General features: G+C 38.7%; 1 protein-coding gene across 1 annotated transcript in view; it reads left to right on the forward strand.

Moving 5' to 3' along the window:
• The window catches only part of VPS13C (vacuolar protein sorting 13 homolog C), a 211,599-nt gene that overhangs the window by 82,419 nt on the left and 113,395 nt on the right, over positions 1-15,785 (forward strand). The window contains 9 exon segments of the mRNA XM_075069560.1: positions 1,302-1,431; positions 3,716-3,794; positions 4,307-4,446; positions 5,015-5,168; positions 8,661-8,737; positions 8,904-8,963; positions 11,251-11,413; positions 14,189-14,308; positions 15,367-15,470. Coding sequence (XP_074925661.1) covers positions 1,302-1,431; positions 3,716-3,794; positions 4,307-4,446; positions 5,015-5,168; positions 8,661-8,737; positions 8,904-8,963; positions 11,251-11,413; positions 14,189-14,308; positions 15,367-15,470 — 1,027 coding nt within the window.

The following is a 15,785-nucleotide window of genomic DNA, read 5'->3' on the forward strand; positions in this document are numbered from 1 at the left end:
TGTTTGTCTTCTCAACTCTTTGTGGTGATCGCAGACAGAATGAAGGGGTTCCCAGTTGTTCTCAGAGCATATCATCTTGGGTAACTTAATGTATCTGCCTGTGCTACTGTTTGTTATCCTGCTAAGCTGAGTGACAGCATGTTCAACGAGGTAGCAGGCTGCTTCTGCAGCCTTCCTGGCTCAAATTCCTATCTCAGACATTCGTAAGGTGGCAACTTGGTCTTTGGTGTTCATGTTTGCTTCCTCTTATGCCAACACTGAGCAAGCTCAGGATGATGCCAGATTTGTGCGAGTTGTCCTTTAGTCTCTGTGAAGATTAGGCTCTGATCCTGCCACCTGTTTCCATGGCTTGTGAATCATCAAGAGAAGAATGCACATGTGCAATCACTTGAAGAAAAAACCAGTTACTAACCTGTTCCATAATGGTTGTTCCTTGAGATGTGTTGCACATATCCGTTCTATGACTTGCTGTCCTACCTCTCTGCATCAGTGTTTTTCCAGCAAAAAGAAACTGAGGGAGGGCGGTGCTGACCTTTGTCCTTTTTATACATATATGCACAGGCAGGCAAGAGCAGAGAGCTCTTGAACTGCCCTGATGAGTACTGCTGAGGGGAAAAAAGTTTTCAAGGAAATCTTGTCTGAAGTGTTTTTGGTCACAGTCTCAGGCTGCAAATAATTCCCTTTTACATTTCTGTCTAAAAGCACAAACTATTCTGCTGTTCACTGAACAAAAACTTTTGAACATTATGGCAGTTGAATTTATTTTGAATAAAGTAGCCCTGGGTGGGTTGTCCCCATATCTTAACTTTTCTAAGAAAAACAAATATCACAAGTTAAGAGCAAAACCAGTGACCTGAATACCTAAAATGTATGTAGAGGCAGTATTCCTAGCTTTTGGGGCAAGTATCTTATATTCTCCAGCCATCAGCTCCTTCTTTGTGTTAGCCATACTGAGAGAAGGAAGAAGTTACAACTAGCCCACTGGGCTTCTATAGGAAGGTAGGGGGAAAGGGGTTATCTGTGAAATTCAATAGGGGGAAAAATCTCTGTTTGGCTTGGGTGTTCAATATAGTTCCACTAACAGAAGTTTTTTTTATGACTGTGTTAACTATAAATATATGTACTAACAGTCCCTGAACGCAGATGACTGCATCATGAGCTGCTTTGCTCCAACAGTTAATCACCTGTTAACATTAAAATTTAGTAAACCTCTTGGTATCGGCTGAAAAGTTGGCTCACATGTAACTTCATTCCAATATTATACTGTTCACAATGCTGTTTTTTTAATTCTCTCCCTGCAGGTTTAAAGTTTCAGGAGGCCTTCCCCTGGTGCATGTGAGACTGTCTGACCAAAAGATCAAGGGGATTTTTGATCTGATTGATAGCATTCCATTTCCTCAGATGTCATCCATGTCAGTTCAAAGCACAAAGGTAAAGTAACTAGAATAATGGTAAACTTGAACTAAAACATGATAGTATAACTGCATAGAATCCTTTTAGTGAGTGCATTCCTTCATTTAGTATTTACGGAAAACAGATATTGACAGGTAAGAGAAGGCTACAGGATATCTGAAAAAAAAGACAGTATGTTCATGTATTGCTGTAAATGATGATGAAGATAGTCTTCAAAGTCCACTTGAAGACACACAACTAGGGGGAAGGGGGTAGGTTTAGAAGAAAAAATAAAAAAAGAGCAAGTTAAAAATCACTTAGAAAAGTTAGATGCCTGCAAGTCACCAGGGCCTGATGAAATGCATCTTAGAATACTCAAGGATTAATAGAGGAGGTATCTGAGCCTCTAGCTATTATCTCTGGAATGTCATGGGAGACGGGAGAGATTCCAGAAGACTGGAAAAGGGCAAATATAGTGCCCATCTATAAAAAGGGAAATAAAAACAACCCAGGAAACTACAGACCAGTTAGTTTAACTTCTGTGCCAGGGAAGATAATGGAGCAATAATAAAACAAAACCAGGAAACTTACAGACCAGTAGTTTAACTTCTGTGCCAGGGAAGATGATGGAGCACAGTTAATTAAGAAATCATCTGGCAACACACTTTGGAAGGTCGGTTAACCCCGGTGATAGGAATAGCCAGCATGGATTTGTTAAAGAAACAAATCGTGTCAACCAATCTGATAGCTTTCTTTGACTAGGGATAACGAGGTCTTGGTGGATAGGGAGCTGAGAAGCGTGTGGATGTGGTATACCTAGACTTTAGTAAGGCATTTTGACGTTTTCTCTGGTCTCGCATGATCTCCTTTGTATCGATAAACTAGGCAAATACAATTTAGATGGGGCTTCTGTACTATGCAGCGTGGGTGCATAAACTGGCTGGATAAACCATACTCTAGAGAGTAGTGTATTAATGGGTCCCAATCCTGCTGGAAAGGATTATCTAAACAAGTGGGGTTCCACAGGGAGTCCTTGTTTGGGGACCGGCTCTGTTCAATATCTTCATCAAACGACTTAGATCGCTGATTGGCCATAGAAGGTACGCTTATAAGTTTGCCGGACGATAACCAAACTGGGAGGGCATTTGCAACTGCTTTGGGGGGACAGGGTCAAAAATTCAAAAATGATCTGGAAAACAAAATTGTGAAGAAGAGGAAAGGGTGGTCTGATGCGTAAACCGGAATGAAGTTCAATATAAAAAGACAAATGCAAAGTGCTCCACTTAGGAAGGAAACAAAATCAGTTTCACACATACAGAATGGGAAAGAGGGGGGACTGTCTAGGAAAGGAGTATGGGCAGAAAGAGATCTTAGGGGTTCATAGTGGACCACAAGCTAAATATGAGTCTTGCAACAGTGCATGTGATTTACTGTTGGCAAAAAAAAGCAAATTGTGAATTCTGGGATGCATTAAAAAACAGGTGTGTTTGTAAACAAGACACAAGAAAGTCATTCTTCCGCTCTACTCTGCTTGCATGGTTAGGCCTTCAGGCTGGAGTATTGTGTCCAGTTCTGTGGGGCACCGCATTTCAAGAAAAAGATGTGGAGAAATTGGAGAGAGGTCCAGAGAGAGCAACCAAGAATGATTAACAGGTCTTGAGAACATTGACCTATGAAGGGAAGGCTGGAAAGAAATGGGTTTATTTAGTTTGGAAAAGAGAGAGACTGAGAGGGGGACATGATAGCAGTTTTCAGGTATCTAATCTAAAAGGGTTGTGTCATGGAGGAGGGAGAAAAACTTGTTCACCTTTAGCCCTCTAATTTGATAGAACAAGAAGCAATGGGCTTAAAACTGCAGCAAGGGAAGATTTTGAGGCTGGACATTAGGGAAAAAGTTCCTAACTGTCAGGGTAGACTTAAAAAAACCACTGGAAATAAATTGTGCCTAGGGAGGACACTGGAATAAATTGCCTAGGGAGGTTGTGGAATCTCCATCTCTGGAGATATTTAAGAGTAGGTTAGATAAATGTCTATCAGGGATGGTCTAGACAGTATTTGGTCCTGCCGTGAGGGCAGGGGACTGGACTCGATGACCTCTCGAGGTCCCTTCCAGTCCTAGAGTCTATGAATCTATGAAACTAGTCTTATTTGAACAGGCAATGTGTTATCATATGTTGACTTGAAAGTTCAAATTAAAATTTGAGTCTTATTCACAAATTTTATTTGGGAAGCAGGGTGGATTTTCATGAGAACATAAATGAACATTCTGAAGTCATAATATGTTATAGTAGACCAGTTTCTGTACTTGGCTATTTTTTTCTAGGTACCTGCTATTCCCACGATTACTGATGCAAGGAAAGGGTTACTTGACACATCAATATTGCTGGAAGGAGTAGAGTCAGGTAAGAAAATATTTATAACTATTTCTACAACTAAAAAAACTATTTTCTGTTTAGCAACAAAACTTTGCTAGGTGTTTCTGATCATGAAATGAGTGTTCTGTGGATGATAAATACCAATGAATTGCAAAATTTAAGGTGGCCTTGCAGATCTTGCTGATACTATCTTAAGACACTAAGCTTGCTTTTTAAAAATAAATAGCTTTTTTTTGTTCAGAAAATAGATTAATTTACATTATGAAAGCTATAGAAGGCTTTCCTAATCTAAGATCAATCATTCAATGGGATGTTAACTTGTGTTATCAGGACTCTGTCTCAACCATCTTGCACTTGTAATGACCATATTTAGAAAATATTTACATGAAGAGGCCTCGAGCACAAGTAAATACAGAATTGGTAATGACAAATCAGTATGCCAAAGTACTAGCCATTGCAAAGAGAACATTTGCTTGTTTTTATATTGGGCTGTCAGTTCAACTGACAGCATAAAAATATTAAATGTCTTTATTTCCTAGAGTCTGATGAATATTTTGATGCTGAAAATTCTTTTTCACTAACTGAAAAGGCTCTACATGAAGGACATGAACTAAAAAACAAAACAGAGACTATTAATGAAGAGTTCACAGACCTTCAGTTGAAGTTTGAAATTAAAGAGGCATGTGTTTTACTTTTCTTTCTTCAAAATTGCATTAGTCTCTCTTAATCTGTAGGACCACTATAAAGCAGTTATTCTATGATCCTTTACATGTCAAAGTGCACCCTCACGAGTCTGATCAACAGCACAACATTAAAGTATAACTTCAGAAAATAATACATTTACTTCAGCACCATAATCCAGCGAACTTCCATATGTAGTAATTTGATAGTGATGCCACATGAGAAGGAGGAAGTTGAAACATCGGGAGAGTCATTAACAAAGAAACAACTCTAGGAACTTGCTTCCGCTTTGTAATAGCAAAATTCTACTGAAAATATTTGTTCACCAAGAATTAAATATTTCCTCCACTTTCCATTATGCTTCAAGTAGTCCAGATCTTGACAGTTCACCTTCCATTTCACACTCTTGTGCAAGAATGCTAGTTGCTAAAGAAAATAAAACAGTAAGGGTAGCAGCAATTTCATTTTTCCTCTTTCTGATTAATAAAAAATGGAACATCAGATATGAAAAGAGATGATCTGATACTAGTCTATTACTGACATTTGTGTAATTCTTATTCATATAGGTGGTTTTAGAACTCACAAAGCAACAGAAAATAGAGGAAACAATACTTGTATTTAATGTAATGCAGCTCGGAACAGAAGCCACAGTCAGAACATATGACGTAACAGCTGTATCTTACTTAAAGAAAATCAGCTTGGATTACCACAAAATTCAAGGTAATGAAAACAATAAAACAAAATGGAGGATGAGTAATAGTGTCTCTGCTTAGTAGACTTCGTAGTTAAACCTTTTTGTATCAAGGTTTTGACTGCCTAATCTAACCTTTCAGAGAAAAGTTCTACAGTATGATAGTTAGGTTTGATATTTAGAATGAGCCCCTTCTCTTTTGAGGCTGCAGTTGTGTGGGGCCAAATAATTGTGTGCAGGTCTCCACATGGAACTTACGTGCCGGCATAGTCGATGCCAGTAAGACATCCACCTGGTTTTCTGTGCTTACCTAATAAAGGAGTAACTTTCGATATCTCAGTCATAGCTGCAAAATGGTGGAAGGCAAGTTTTAAAAATCTGGCCCTTATCTTTGACATGCATGCAAATTTTTAGGAAGATAAGTAGCAACTAGAAAATGAAATCACCTTTGTTTGTAATACATATGTGGCAATGTGTCTGTTGTAGAGTGGGAAGGGGTTAATTTAAATTTGGTCCAGAGAAACAAGAAGTGGTAGCCTACCTCTTACTAATTCAGGGAAAACCGAATCAAAAGATGGAATCTTTGTTATTCATGAGACTATCCTCAGGCATTATGTTTCCTACTATTTAGTCTCCAGCAGTTCTTTTACATACCTTTTATGGGACACCATGATTGAAGCCAAGTAAAATAATCACAGTTATTATCCATGGCTATTTTATTGTTAAGGAAAAGAAAACATTAAACAAAAGAGACAAATGACAGAGCACACTGATAAATTAGCTGTTTTGGTTAGTCTGGGTGCACAAGTGCATGCTAGCCTAATTCGAGGCCTATAATAAGAACTTCCTGATACTTGTTCATTAATGATTTTGGTGTACACTGTAAATTTTGTCCATGTTGCTGTCTTTACTACATTATAGATAAAGGATTCAGTGTTGAGATATTGAAGCAGAGCCTATTCCATTTGTCACTACTCCTTTTTTTTTTTTTTTTTTAACCAAATGTTTGTGAAACATTTTTCAGAGGGACATATCAACATTAGTCTCCCAGTACACACAAGGTTCTAATGCAAGTTTGGCACCTACCTTTTTTGAAAATTACAGCCCTTTAAATGTTTTAATATTCTCATTCTTCAATATAAGTATTTTAAATATAGCAAGTATTAGAGGGGTAGCCGTGTTAGTCTGGATCTGTAAAAGCAGCAGAGAATCCTGTGGCACCTTATAGACTAACAGACGTTTTGGAGCATGAGCTTTCGTGGGTGATGTTCTAGCAGTTGAGGTGTGAAAACCAAGGAGGAGAAACTGGTTCTGTAGTTGGCAAGCCATTCACAGTCTTTGTTTAATCCACTGAGCTGATGGTGTCAAATTTGCAGATGAACTGAAGCTCAGCAGTTTCTCTTTGAAGTCTGGTCCTGAAGTTTTTTTGCTTGCAGGATGGCCACCTTAAGGTCTGCTATAGTGTGGCCAGGGAGGTTGAAGTGCTCTCCTACAGGTTTTTGTATATTGCCATTCCTAATATCTGATTTGTGTCCATTTATCCTTTTCCGTAGAGACTGTCCAGTTTGGCCGATGTACATAGCAGAGGGGCATTGCTGGCATATGATGGCGTATCATATTACATTGGTGGACGTGCAGGTGAATGAACCGGTGATGGTGTGGCTGATCTGGTTAGGTCTGTGATGGTGTCCGCCAGGTGTAGATATGTGGGCAGAGTGGCATCGAGGTTTGTTGCATGGATTGGTTCCTGAGCTGTTACTATGGTGCAGGGTGCAGTTATGCGTCTGGCTGAGATACGTTTCAGGTTGGCAGGTTGTTGTGGGCGCAGGACTGGCCTGCCACCCAACCTGTGAACTGTGGGATCATTCCAGGATGGGTTGTAGATCCCTGATTTGATGACATTGGAGGGTTTAGCTGGGGGCTGTATGTGATGGAAGTGAGAGTCCTGTTGGTTTCTTTCTTGGTTTGTCTTGCAGTAGGAGGCTTCTGGGTACACGTTCTGACCGCTCTGTTGATCTGTTCCTTACCTCATGCGGTATGTAGTTCTGGAGAATGCTTGTGGAGAATTAAAGGTGTTGGTCTCTGTGCTAAGGGGTTAGTACAGATGCGAAACTACTGTACCTCAGTGCTTGGCTTCAGACAATGGATCGTGCTTCCATGTCCCGGGCATGGAAGCTGAGGATCCAGGTAGGCTACAGCCAGCTATAGAGTGGTCACAATGTGGACCATCACTGCTCTACCCCTCAGACAGAGACCAACACCCTATGTAATTGTCCACCAAGCATTCTGATGGTGGGTGGACTTGAAATACCATGCCACGTGGAAATTTTTCAACAGAGCCAGACGTGTACCCAGAAGCCTCCTACTGCATGACAAACCCAGAAGAAACCAACAGGACTCCACTGGCCATCACATACAGCCCCAGCTAAAAACCCTGCATCATCAGGTCAGCCATAAAAATATTGGACATATTGATCCCCACTTTCACAGGTCTTGGTGGCAGGCCATAGCCTTGCCACACAGACAACCTGGCCAACCTGAATATTTCTCACCCAGTAACTGCACACTGCACCATAGTTATAATAGTAACTCTAGCTCAGGGAACAATCCATGCAACAAACCTCGATGCCAACTCTGCCCACATATCTACACCAAGCGACACCATCACAGGACTAACCAGATCAGCCACACATCACCTGGTTCATTCACCTGCACGTCCACAATGTAATATACGCCATCATATGCCAGCAATGCCCCTCTGCTATGTACATCGGCCAAACTGGACAGTCTCTACGGAAAAGGATAAATGGACACAAATCAGATATTAGGAATGGCAATATACAAAAACCTGTAGGAGAGCACTTCAACCTCCCTGGGCACACTATAGCAGACCTTAAGGTGGCCATCCTGCAGCAAAAAAAAACTTCAGGACCAGACTTCAAAGAGAAACTGCTGAGCTTCAGTTCATCTGCAAATTTGACACCATCAGCTCAGGATTAAACAAAGACTGTGAATGGCTTGCCAACTACAGAACCAGTTTCTCCTCCCTTGGTTTTCACACCTCTACTGCTAGAACAGGGCCTCATCCTCTTCATCCTCCCTGATTGAACTAACCTCGTTATCTCTAGCTTGCTTGCTAGCATATATATACCTGCCCCTGGAAATTTCCACTACGTGCATCTGACAAAGTGGGTATTCACCCACGAAAGCTCATGCTCCAAAACGTCTGTTAGTCTATTAAGGTGCCACAGGATTCTCTGCTGCTTTTAAATATAGCAAAAAGAAAAGGTACAAGCCATTTGTAATGACAGTGTTAACTTGTCATTGCCTGCCTAAACATTCAACTCAAGATGTAAATGTGGATTCTAGGTTATTGGCACAATGCTTCAGGCAGCATCACATTTTGAAGTGTTAAATAGAAAATGATGTTAGAGGAGAAGGGTTTCATAAAATCATTTCTTTGCCTGCTTCAATATTGTGAAAGCTTAATTCTCAGTATATTCTCATTTGGTATGTTACAGATAAAAAACAACCACTTCACTTAATTAGCTCTTCAGATGGACCTGGATTAGACCTTTTGAAAGTGGAATATATCAAGGTACTTGCTTATTATATAATAAGTATTTATTAAAATGATCTGTGAAGTGCGTCTGGTAATAAATTAAAATTTTAGTACACAATGTATAAGTGAGTGCAGTCTGTACTATGCAATGACTTATTCAATTTGTCCATCTTTAACCTTTTATAACATGTTTCCCTTTTAGGCTGACAAAAATGGTCCAAAATTTCAGTCAAGCTTTGACAACACTGAACAAACACTTCAAGTAAGTGATTTTTTTTACCCAAGTGTCTAGTATTAGCCTCTTTACTTAGCAGGTACTTGCAAGTCAAAGCTGAGATTCAATGAAGAATGAAATGTTAGCCTGACTTCCCTAGGTAAAGTGGTATGCTCTTATCTCGTATTAGGTAACTTAAGGTAAAATGCTAGTAATGACACGGCAACTTGTAGTTTCATCAGGTCAAGTTGAAGCCTAGGCTCCTCTATAGTCTTATCTTGACCTGCAAATTGTTGTGAAAACTACCAGCTGCTTGGCCTTCACTATGGTTTTAACTAGCTAACTTGAGTTAATGAGTTAAAAACTTTTATTAAGATGATTTTAAAAAAAAGAGAACAGTACAGAGTTTAAGCATGGAAATTTCTGGTTATCAGGGAATAACATACAGATTATCAAGGGGTACGAAGTTCAGTTTAAGACCAGGTGGCATAAGGAATACATAATCTGTAATATCCCCGACTGGAGGTAAAAGGTTGATGAGTCAAAGTACAGACAATGAGATATGAGGGTATGAAGTTCATATAGTGGCCGTGTTTGGGTGTGGAATATGAGTGGATATGATGATCAGGACGGATTGACCATCATTTGGTGAGACTTAATGTTCAGGGAGTTCATAGTTCCAGTTCATACGATCCAACAGAGAAAGTCTCTTGGTCCCTTTCTTGTACACCCTTTGTCTTTCTCCTCTCCCTCCCTCCCCCAGTGGAGACAAGGCCTTGAAGTCCAGATTGCCACCATACCACTCCAGACCTTCCCTCAACACATCCCTGCGCCTTGGGGTTCATAGGAGATGGCTATAATAGCTGTCCCAACCTAGGAAAATTCTCAGTTGCCCACTTGGGGAGTTTTAGTGTCCCTTTGTGCCACTCTGGCAGTGCAAAGAAGCCCAACTCTCCTAGAAACTGTTAAGTTGCATATAGATCAGAAGTCTCAGCCATTCCCTGCCAATGAACTGAAATATGTGCTTAAAAGCCTTACTTCAGGCACCAAACATTTTAAAATGACTAGATAACTGTAACAGTTGGCAGAGTGAGCAAGCTCTGTAGTCATGCATTTTTCCTCCTCAGTACAAGAACAAGGAAGTATTAAAGTTTTATAAAGAAACAAATTTAAGTTTGTGAAAAGGAAATACACAGCATACAATTAACTTGTGGTACTCTCAATATCTAATGTTTGGGTGAAATGTCAGAAGAGATTAAAACAACCTTAGAGGGGGTAAAAAAATCTCCATTAACTGTGCTTGAGATTAAAAATGACAGAGGCAGTCAGTTTTCTTACCTTGGGGCATATTGCCAATTGGTGCCAGGAAGAAACTTTTACCCTGGTGTAAGCTGTGACTGATGTAAGGAGTGCCTTGAGGATGAAGGCACCTTCTTTTGAAATATCTGCCAGTTAGTGGAACTGAATATTTGTCTGAAATGGGTCAACTAGAGTGCTCGACATTGGGTCTATGAATTCTGTTTGTTCCCAATTTAAGTATTTTTATTATTTCTGTGAATACTTCTATATATGGAGTTGAATTCTTTAGTACATATTTAGTGTTAAACTTTACATTCCTTAATATGAAACTTTCAATGTTAGTGAAAAGTGATAGAACTAGGCTTGGGTACATCAGCATAATTTTCATGAACATGATGCTGTCGTTGATGGTTCCCAGATGAATTTATCAAGTTATGGCCTAATTAAACCATATCTATTGCATCTTGTCTGTCTTTTCGTGTGTTTGGGACAACTACAGTGTGGTATAAGCCTGGCTAATACCTCTGGTATAGCATGGGATTTTTGTTAACATTCAGCTGCAGGTTGCTTGAAAGGTTTATTTTGTCCAGCTGAGAACAGACAGTTGAATAATGCAAGTGTTCTCCTGAAGAACTTTCTGGGAAGGTATTTTCTGCATATTCTGGTAATTAGTGTTATGCATTTTCCCCAACAGGCTGTAAATTCTCAGGGCAACAGAGTTTAAGAGAACTAGAAAATACAAACTTAAGCAGATCAGGAAAAACTACTCAAAGAATATACTGGAGTTAACTAAAAGGAAAAAAACGCACAACCAGTCGAGTAGTTGATGTCTTTTGAATTTAATTGCATGTCACCTTGTTCTTGTATTATGGGAAGATGAAGCCAAATATTTATTGGTCATTACATATCTGTGTCATTTTCCCTTATAATTGTCACCCTGCAAGCCTAAATTCCAGTCCATTCAGAATGTCTACTCATGGAAGTGATCCACACGCTAAATGAATGTTTTGTGATTTGGATTCTTTTGTTTTAACAGGTGGCCTTTTCGTCATTAAATTTTCTGCTACATACACAGGCCCTTCTCTCTACTATTAATTTTCTAACAGATGTTATTCCATCAAGCAGTCCAAGTACTGGTGACATAGGACACTTGCAAACACAAGGAGAAAAGCAGCAAAAAGATACTAGTGTGAAGAAAGGTATATTAATATTTTTTACAAGTCTAATGTTGTTCAGTGTGTCATGTTGGATTGAAAGAGCAGATCTAAATTGTTAGACACTAATTTAGTTTTAAAAATTATTAAAATATTTAGTTTGCAGAAACAAGAAATAGTAAGCCAGTTCTTACTAATTTTCTTTCACTGCCAACTCAGAGGTATCCACTGTTTAGTCACAGGAATTATTTTATGTAGTTTAGGGGACACCATGATCAAGGCCAAGCAAAATAATGGCAGTTAACTATGGCTATTTTATTATTGAAGTAAGGAAAAGAAAATATTAAACAATACAAATGATAAACTGGTTATTTACATTTCAATTTCTGTGGTATATATCTCAGTTTACCAATATTTAGCCTCTCTCTCCTTTTCAGGAATACAAGGTTTAACCACTTGGTGATTAACAGGAGAAACATAGTCTTAAGTATCAGAGGGGTAACAGTGGTAGTCTTTATGCACAGAAACCATGAGGAGTCCGGGGGCACCTTAAAGACTAAAGGATTTATTTGGGCATAAGCTTTTCTAGGTTAAAAAGCCCACTTCTGTTTTTTTACCCACAAAAGCTTATGCCCAAATAAATCTGTTAGTCTTTAAGGTGCCCCCGGACTCCTCATGGGTGTTGTGTGTTGTTTTTTTTAGTAATTTGTTTAGCCTCAAATGACCTTGCTATAATTGGCATAAAACATCTGACTATTCGTATATCAATGAAATTAGGAAGTTGTTAAATGAAGGCATTCATTTAGATACAAAATATTTGCAAATGTGCATATTTTTAAAAGAAGCTTATTCCATTGTAAGCATTGGAGCATCAACAAAAGTTTTCATCCTTCAGTGGAAACATGAGTTAGAAGTAACCAGTATCTTTTTTTGTAAAATATTTCCTACCATAAATGTTCTTCAAGTTCAAGGAAAGAAGACTTTAATATGTTTACTAAAGAAATTAATTTCAAAAAGAATATTTCTAGTTTTATTTGTGAGAGTTTAAATTCAGGTTTTTCCTTGAAAAGAAAAGTGGAGGTAATTGGTTTAGGCCCACTTTACTTCTAGCTTTGTTGCTCTGATAATGTAGTCCTGCATTCCTTTCACAATTAGGTTGCTTCCGAAAAGTGTTTACTTGGTTTACCTGGTGTTGGCTGTTCTTGGGAGATAGAATCAAAAACCTTCTCTAATGTCTTGGATTAGCTTCAGCATTTTGTCACATAATTAGCTAAACATGTATTGTTCACTTTCCAAGCCTCCTGGCTAGAAAACTCCAGTATCCAATCTTAATGGCCTGTAGGGTTCAGTCATGCAAGATACTAAGCACTCTGGCCCTGACCCAGCAAACAAGTTAAGAACAAGTGCTTAACTAATGGAGACTGTTTGCTTACTTAAAGTTAAATATGTGCTTAATTTGTTGGATCAAGATACGGGAGCATGGATGTAATCTAAAGATAGGTGTGGCAGGCATAATACTTAGGAAAAAGGGGGAAAAAATGAACGTGTCTCACGTCTGTTGTCTTTAGTTGGGCTTTTTATTCCTATATATGCTTGTTTAAGAGTTGCTTCACATGTGGCTCGCTCAAACTTTGGATATGCCAATGACTTTCTCTCTCTGCTTGTGGAATAAAAAGTAAGGCAGGATCTTAATCCTCATTTCAGGGTAATACACAGAGAGAAGAGGCACACATGGCTTTCTGCAAGTGGCTATTAACTTAAGAGCTCAGTTCTGAGCTAGAAAATGCAAGAATAAACCTTTCCTGACAAGAGACTTGCTGAGGAAGTAGTGTGTTCCTTTTTTCAGCCTAATGAAAATTCTCTACGTGCTTCTGGAACATAGGAGCAAAAAAAGATAGAGAAATATCAAGACAGTTGGTGACAGAGGCAGCAGTCTGTGCCAGCTTCCCAAGAGCTATAAAACGTACTTGGCAAGTGTCACATGGGCCAAGAAATGGACTACTCTGGCAGACTAGCAGTCTAAAGCAGTTTATCAAGCTAATGATCTGTTTACGGGTGATAGGTTCACTCCTTCTGCAGACCAGTAACGAAGTTACTGCACAGACAATTAACAAACTATGAGCATTTAAACTTCAGTGTTGAGCGTTACTTTTAACTATGTCAGTCAGCACTTTTGTTAATCAACACAAATATTTAGTCTCAAATTTTGAGAAAATGCTTTCTTATCTAAGCAATAAAATGAATCATGAAAATAAGGCCACCTGTACATAGAAGATGTAAATTGATAAAATGCTCATGGATTTTCGTAAGTAGAAAATATTTATCAAACACTATAACAATTCATATTTTATAGTTGATGTTTTATATACAAGTTTAATTAACATTGACTGCATTTAAGCCAAATGTAGCCATACTTGATTTCTCTAAAATTGTTGATACACAAGAGGTAGCAAAAGTGGGTGTGCTACTTTCAACAGAGCTCCAGGCAATGCTGGCATTTAAAACATGTCCTACAGACGAGATCTGAGCAGCTTAAGATTGTTTAATTTGTTCATTGATCATCTGGAATCCTGTCAAGATTAGCACTGCCATTGATGGTATCAGCAATGAAGATGAACCAGAGGCAGCAGTGGTAGGAGTTATTAATTTAAAAAAATAACAAGGTTAATCTTAGTGGATGTAGTCTTGTCAACCCTGGTCCTCCACTTGTAAGATTAATTTTGATATTCCCTTTGTCTACTTGACAGAGGCTGAAGAGCTTCAAAGTATATTAAAAACAAAAACAAAAAAGGAGTTATGATATTCTTTGTTTCTGCTTAGTAGTGACCAAAACTGCCAAGAGTAAGGACGTTATTGACTTCAAGCTGTTTGCCAAGTTGGACGCCTTCTGCTTAAATGTGTGTGATGAAAAGAACAATATTGCTGAAATCAAGATACAAGGTACTGGCTTCTTCAGTAAAGAAAGTGATTACTGGACTTGTTAGTGAATTAGTTTCTTAGATTACTTTATAACCTGGTAAAAAGTAATCTTACCATGAAGGTGTGAACTTGAGTTCTTTCACTTTTTTGGGATGTATTTCTGGTGCCCCACGTATGTATGCTGAAGCCATCTGGTGCTCCAACTTTTAATTTTTTAATCATCACGTGATGTAAAATGTTTTCCCTATATAGTATGTAAATAAAGAAAATTTAACTGACATCTGTGATGTAACATTAACACTTTCTTAACTGAATGATAATAACTAGCTCACTCTTAAAGCATTTTTCATCCATAGATCTCAAAGCACTTTACAAAAGAGGTTAACATCATTATTCTCATTTAAAGATAAGGAAACTGAGGCACAGGGCAGGCAGTGACTTGCTTGAGGTGACCTGGCAGGATTAGGACAAAGGCCTCCTGAGTCCTAATACAGTGCTCTGTCCTCTCGACCACTGCATCCAAACACATAAATACAGACAGGAGATGAGGAAGGGGATGTGGGGAAACAGTTCCATTGAACACAGATGTGAGTGGATTGTTGTGGTGTTAAGTCAGAATGGAGTTGATACCTTCTCTTGGCAAATAGGAACTGTTATCCATAGACTTTCAAGGGAGGCTTGCGCATGAAGCTAGAGACTCTGTAGCTGGCTGTTAGACTTGTAGTTAAACTTTGTGGTACAATCTGCATTTGCATGGACATAACTGAAAACAGGCAGCATTGGATCTGATTCTGAAGTGCAAAGAATGCACATTTCTATCTGCTGCTGGATAAAACAGATTTTTGTTAGTGTCAGTAGCAAGACAAAAAATAGATGCATGTTTCTCTTCAATACCGGCAATCAACATAGGAACAAAAAATAGCTAATGGCATACATTATGTTGTAAAAATAACTTCTTTGGAGCTCTCAGAGGAAGTCATTTACTAACTATCATACATAAAACTACTAGACAAATATTTCTGAAGCAAATAATGCTGTTAGGTAACTTGGAGTAGCACTTACTACTTGTTCTCTTGCAGGTGTCGATTCATCGCTCTTCCTTCAGCCAAGTCACACGGTGCTCTTTGCCCGTCTTAAAGACATAATTGTCACAGATGTTGATTCAAGGACTGTTCATAAAAAGGTATAATGCATGATAAAAGGGTATTCCTATGTTACTCGATCCTTGGTTGCTTTTATGTATATAAATGATTTGTGACAGAATAATTCACCCAAATATCTTAAAATGTTTGATTTGCTAAGTTGTAACAAGATAAGATGTTAGCGACACCAGGTGGGTGTGAATTTTGTATTGGACCAACTTTTACAAGATATTACCTCACCCACCTTCTCTGTCCATCTTGGGACCAGCAAGGCTACAGCAATGCTGCATACAAGATCGGATGTGTAATATCTAGGTGGAACTGCGATGAGTGAAACAACTGGTAATGCTTTCTCC

This window comes from Chelonoidis abingdonii, chromosome 9, assembly GCF_003597395.2.
Source record: "Chelonoidis abingdonii isolate Lonesome George chromosome 9, CheloAbing_2.0, whole genome shotgun sequence".
In the NCBI taxonomy this organism is placed as follows: domain Eukaryota; kingdom Metazoa; phylum Chordata; order Testudines; family Testudinidae; genus Chelonoidis; species Chelonoidis abingdonii.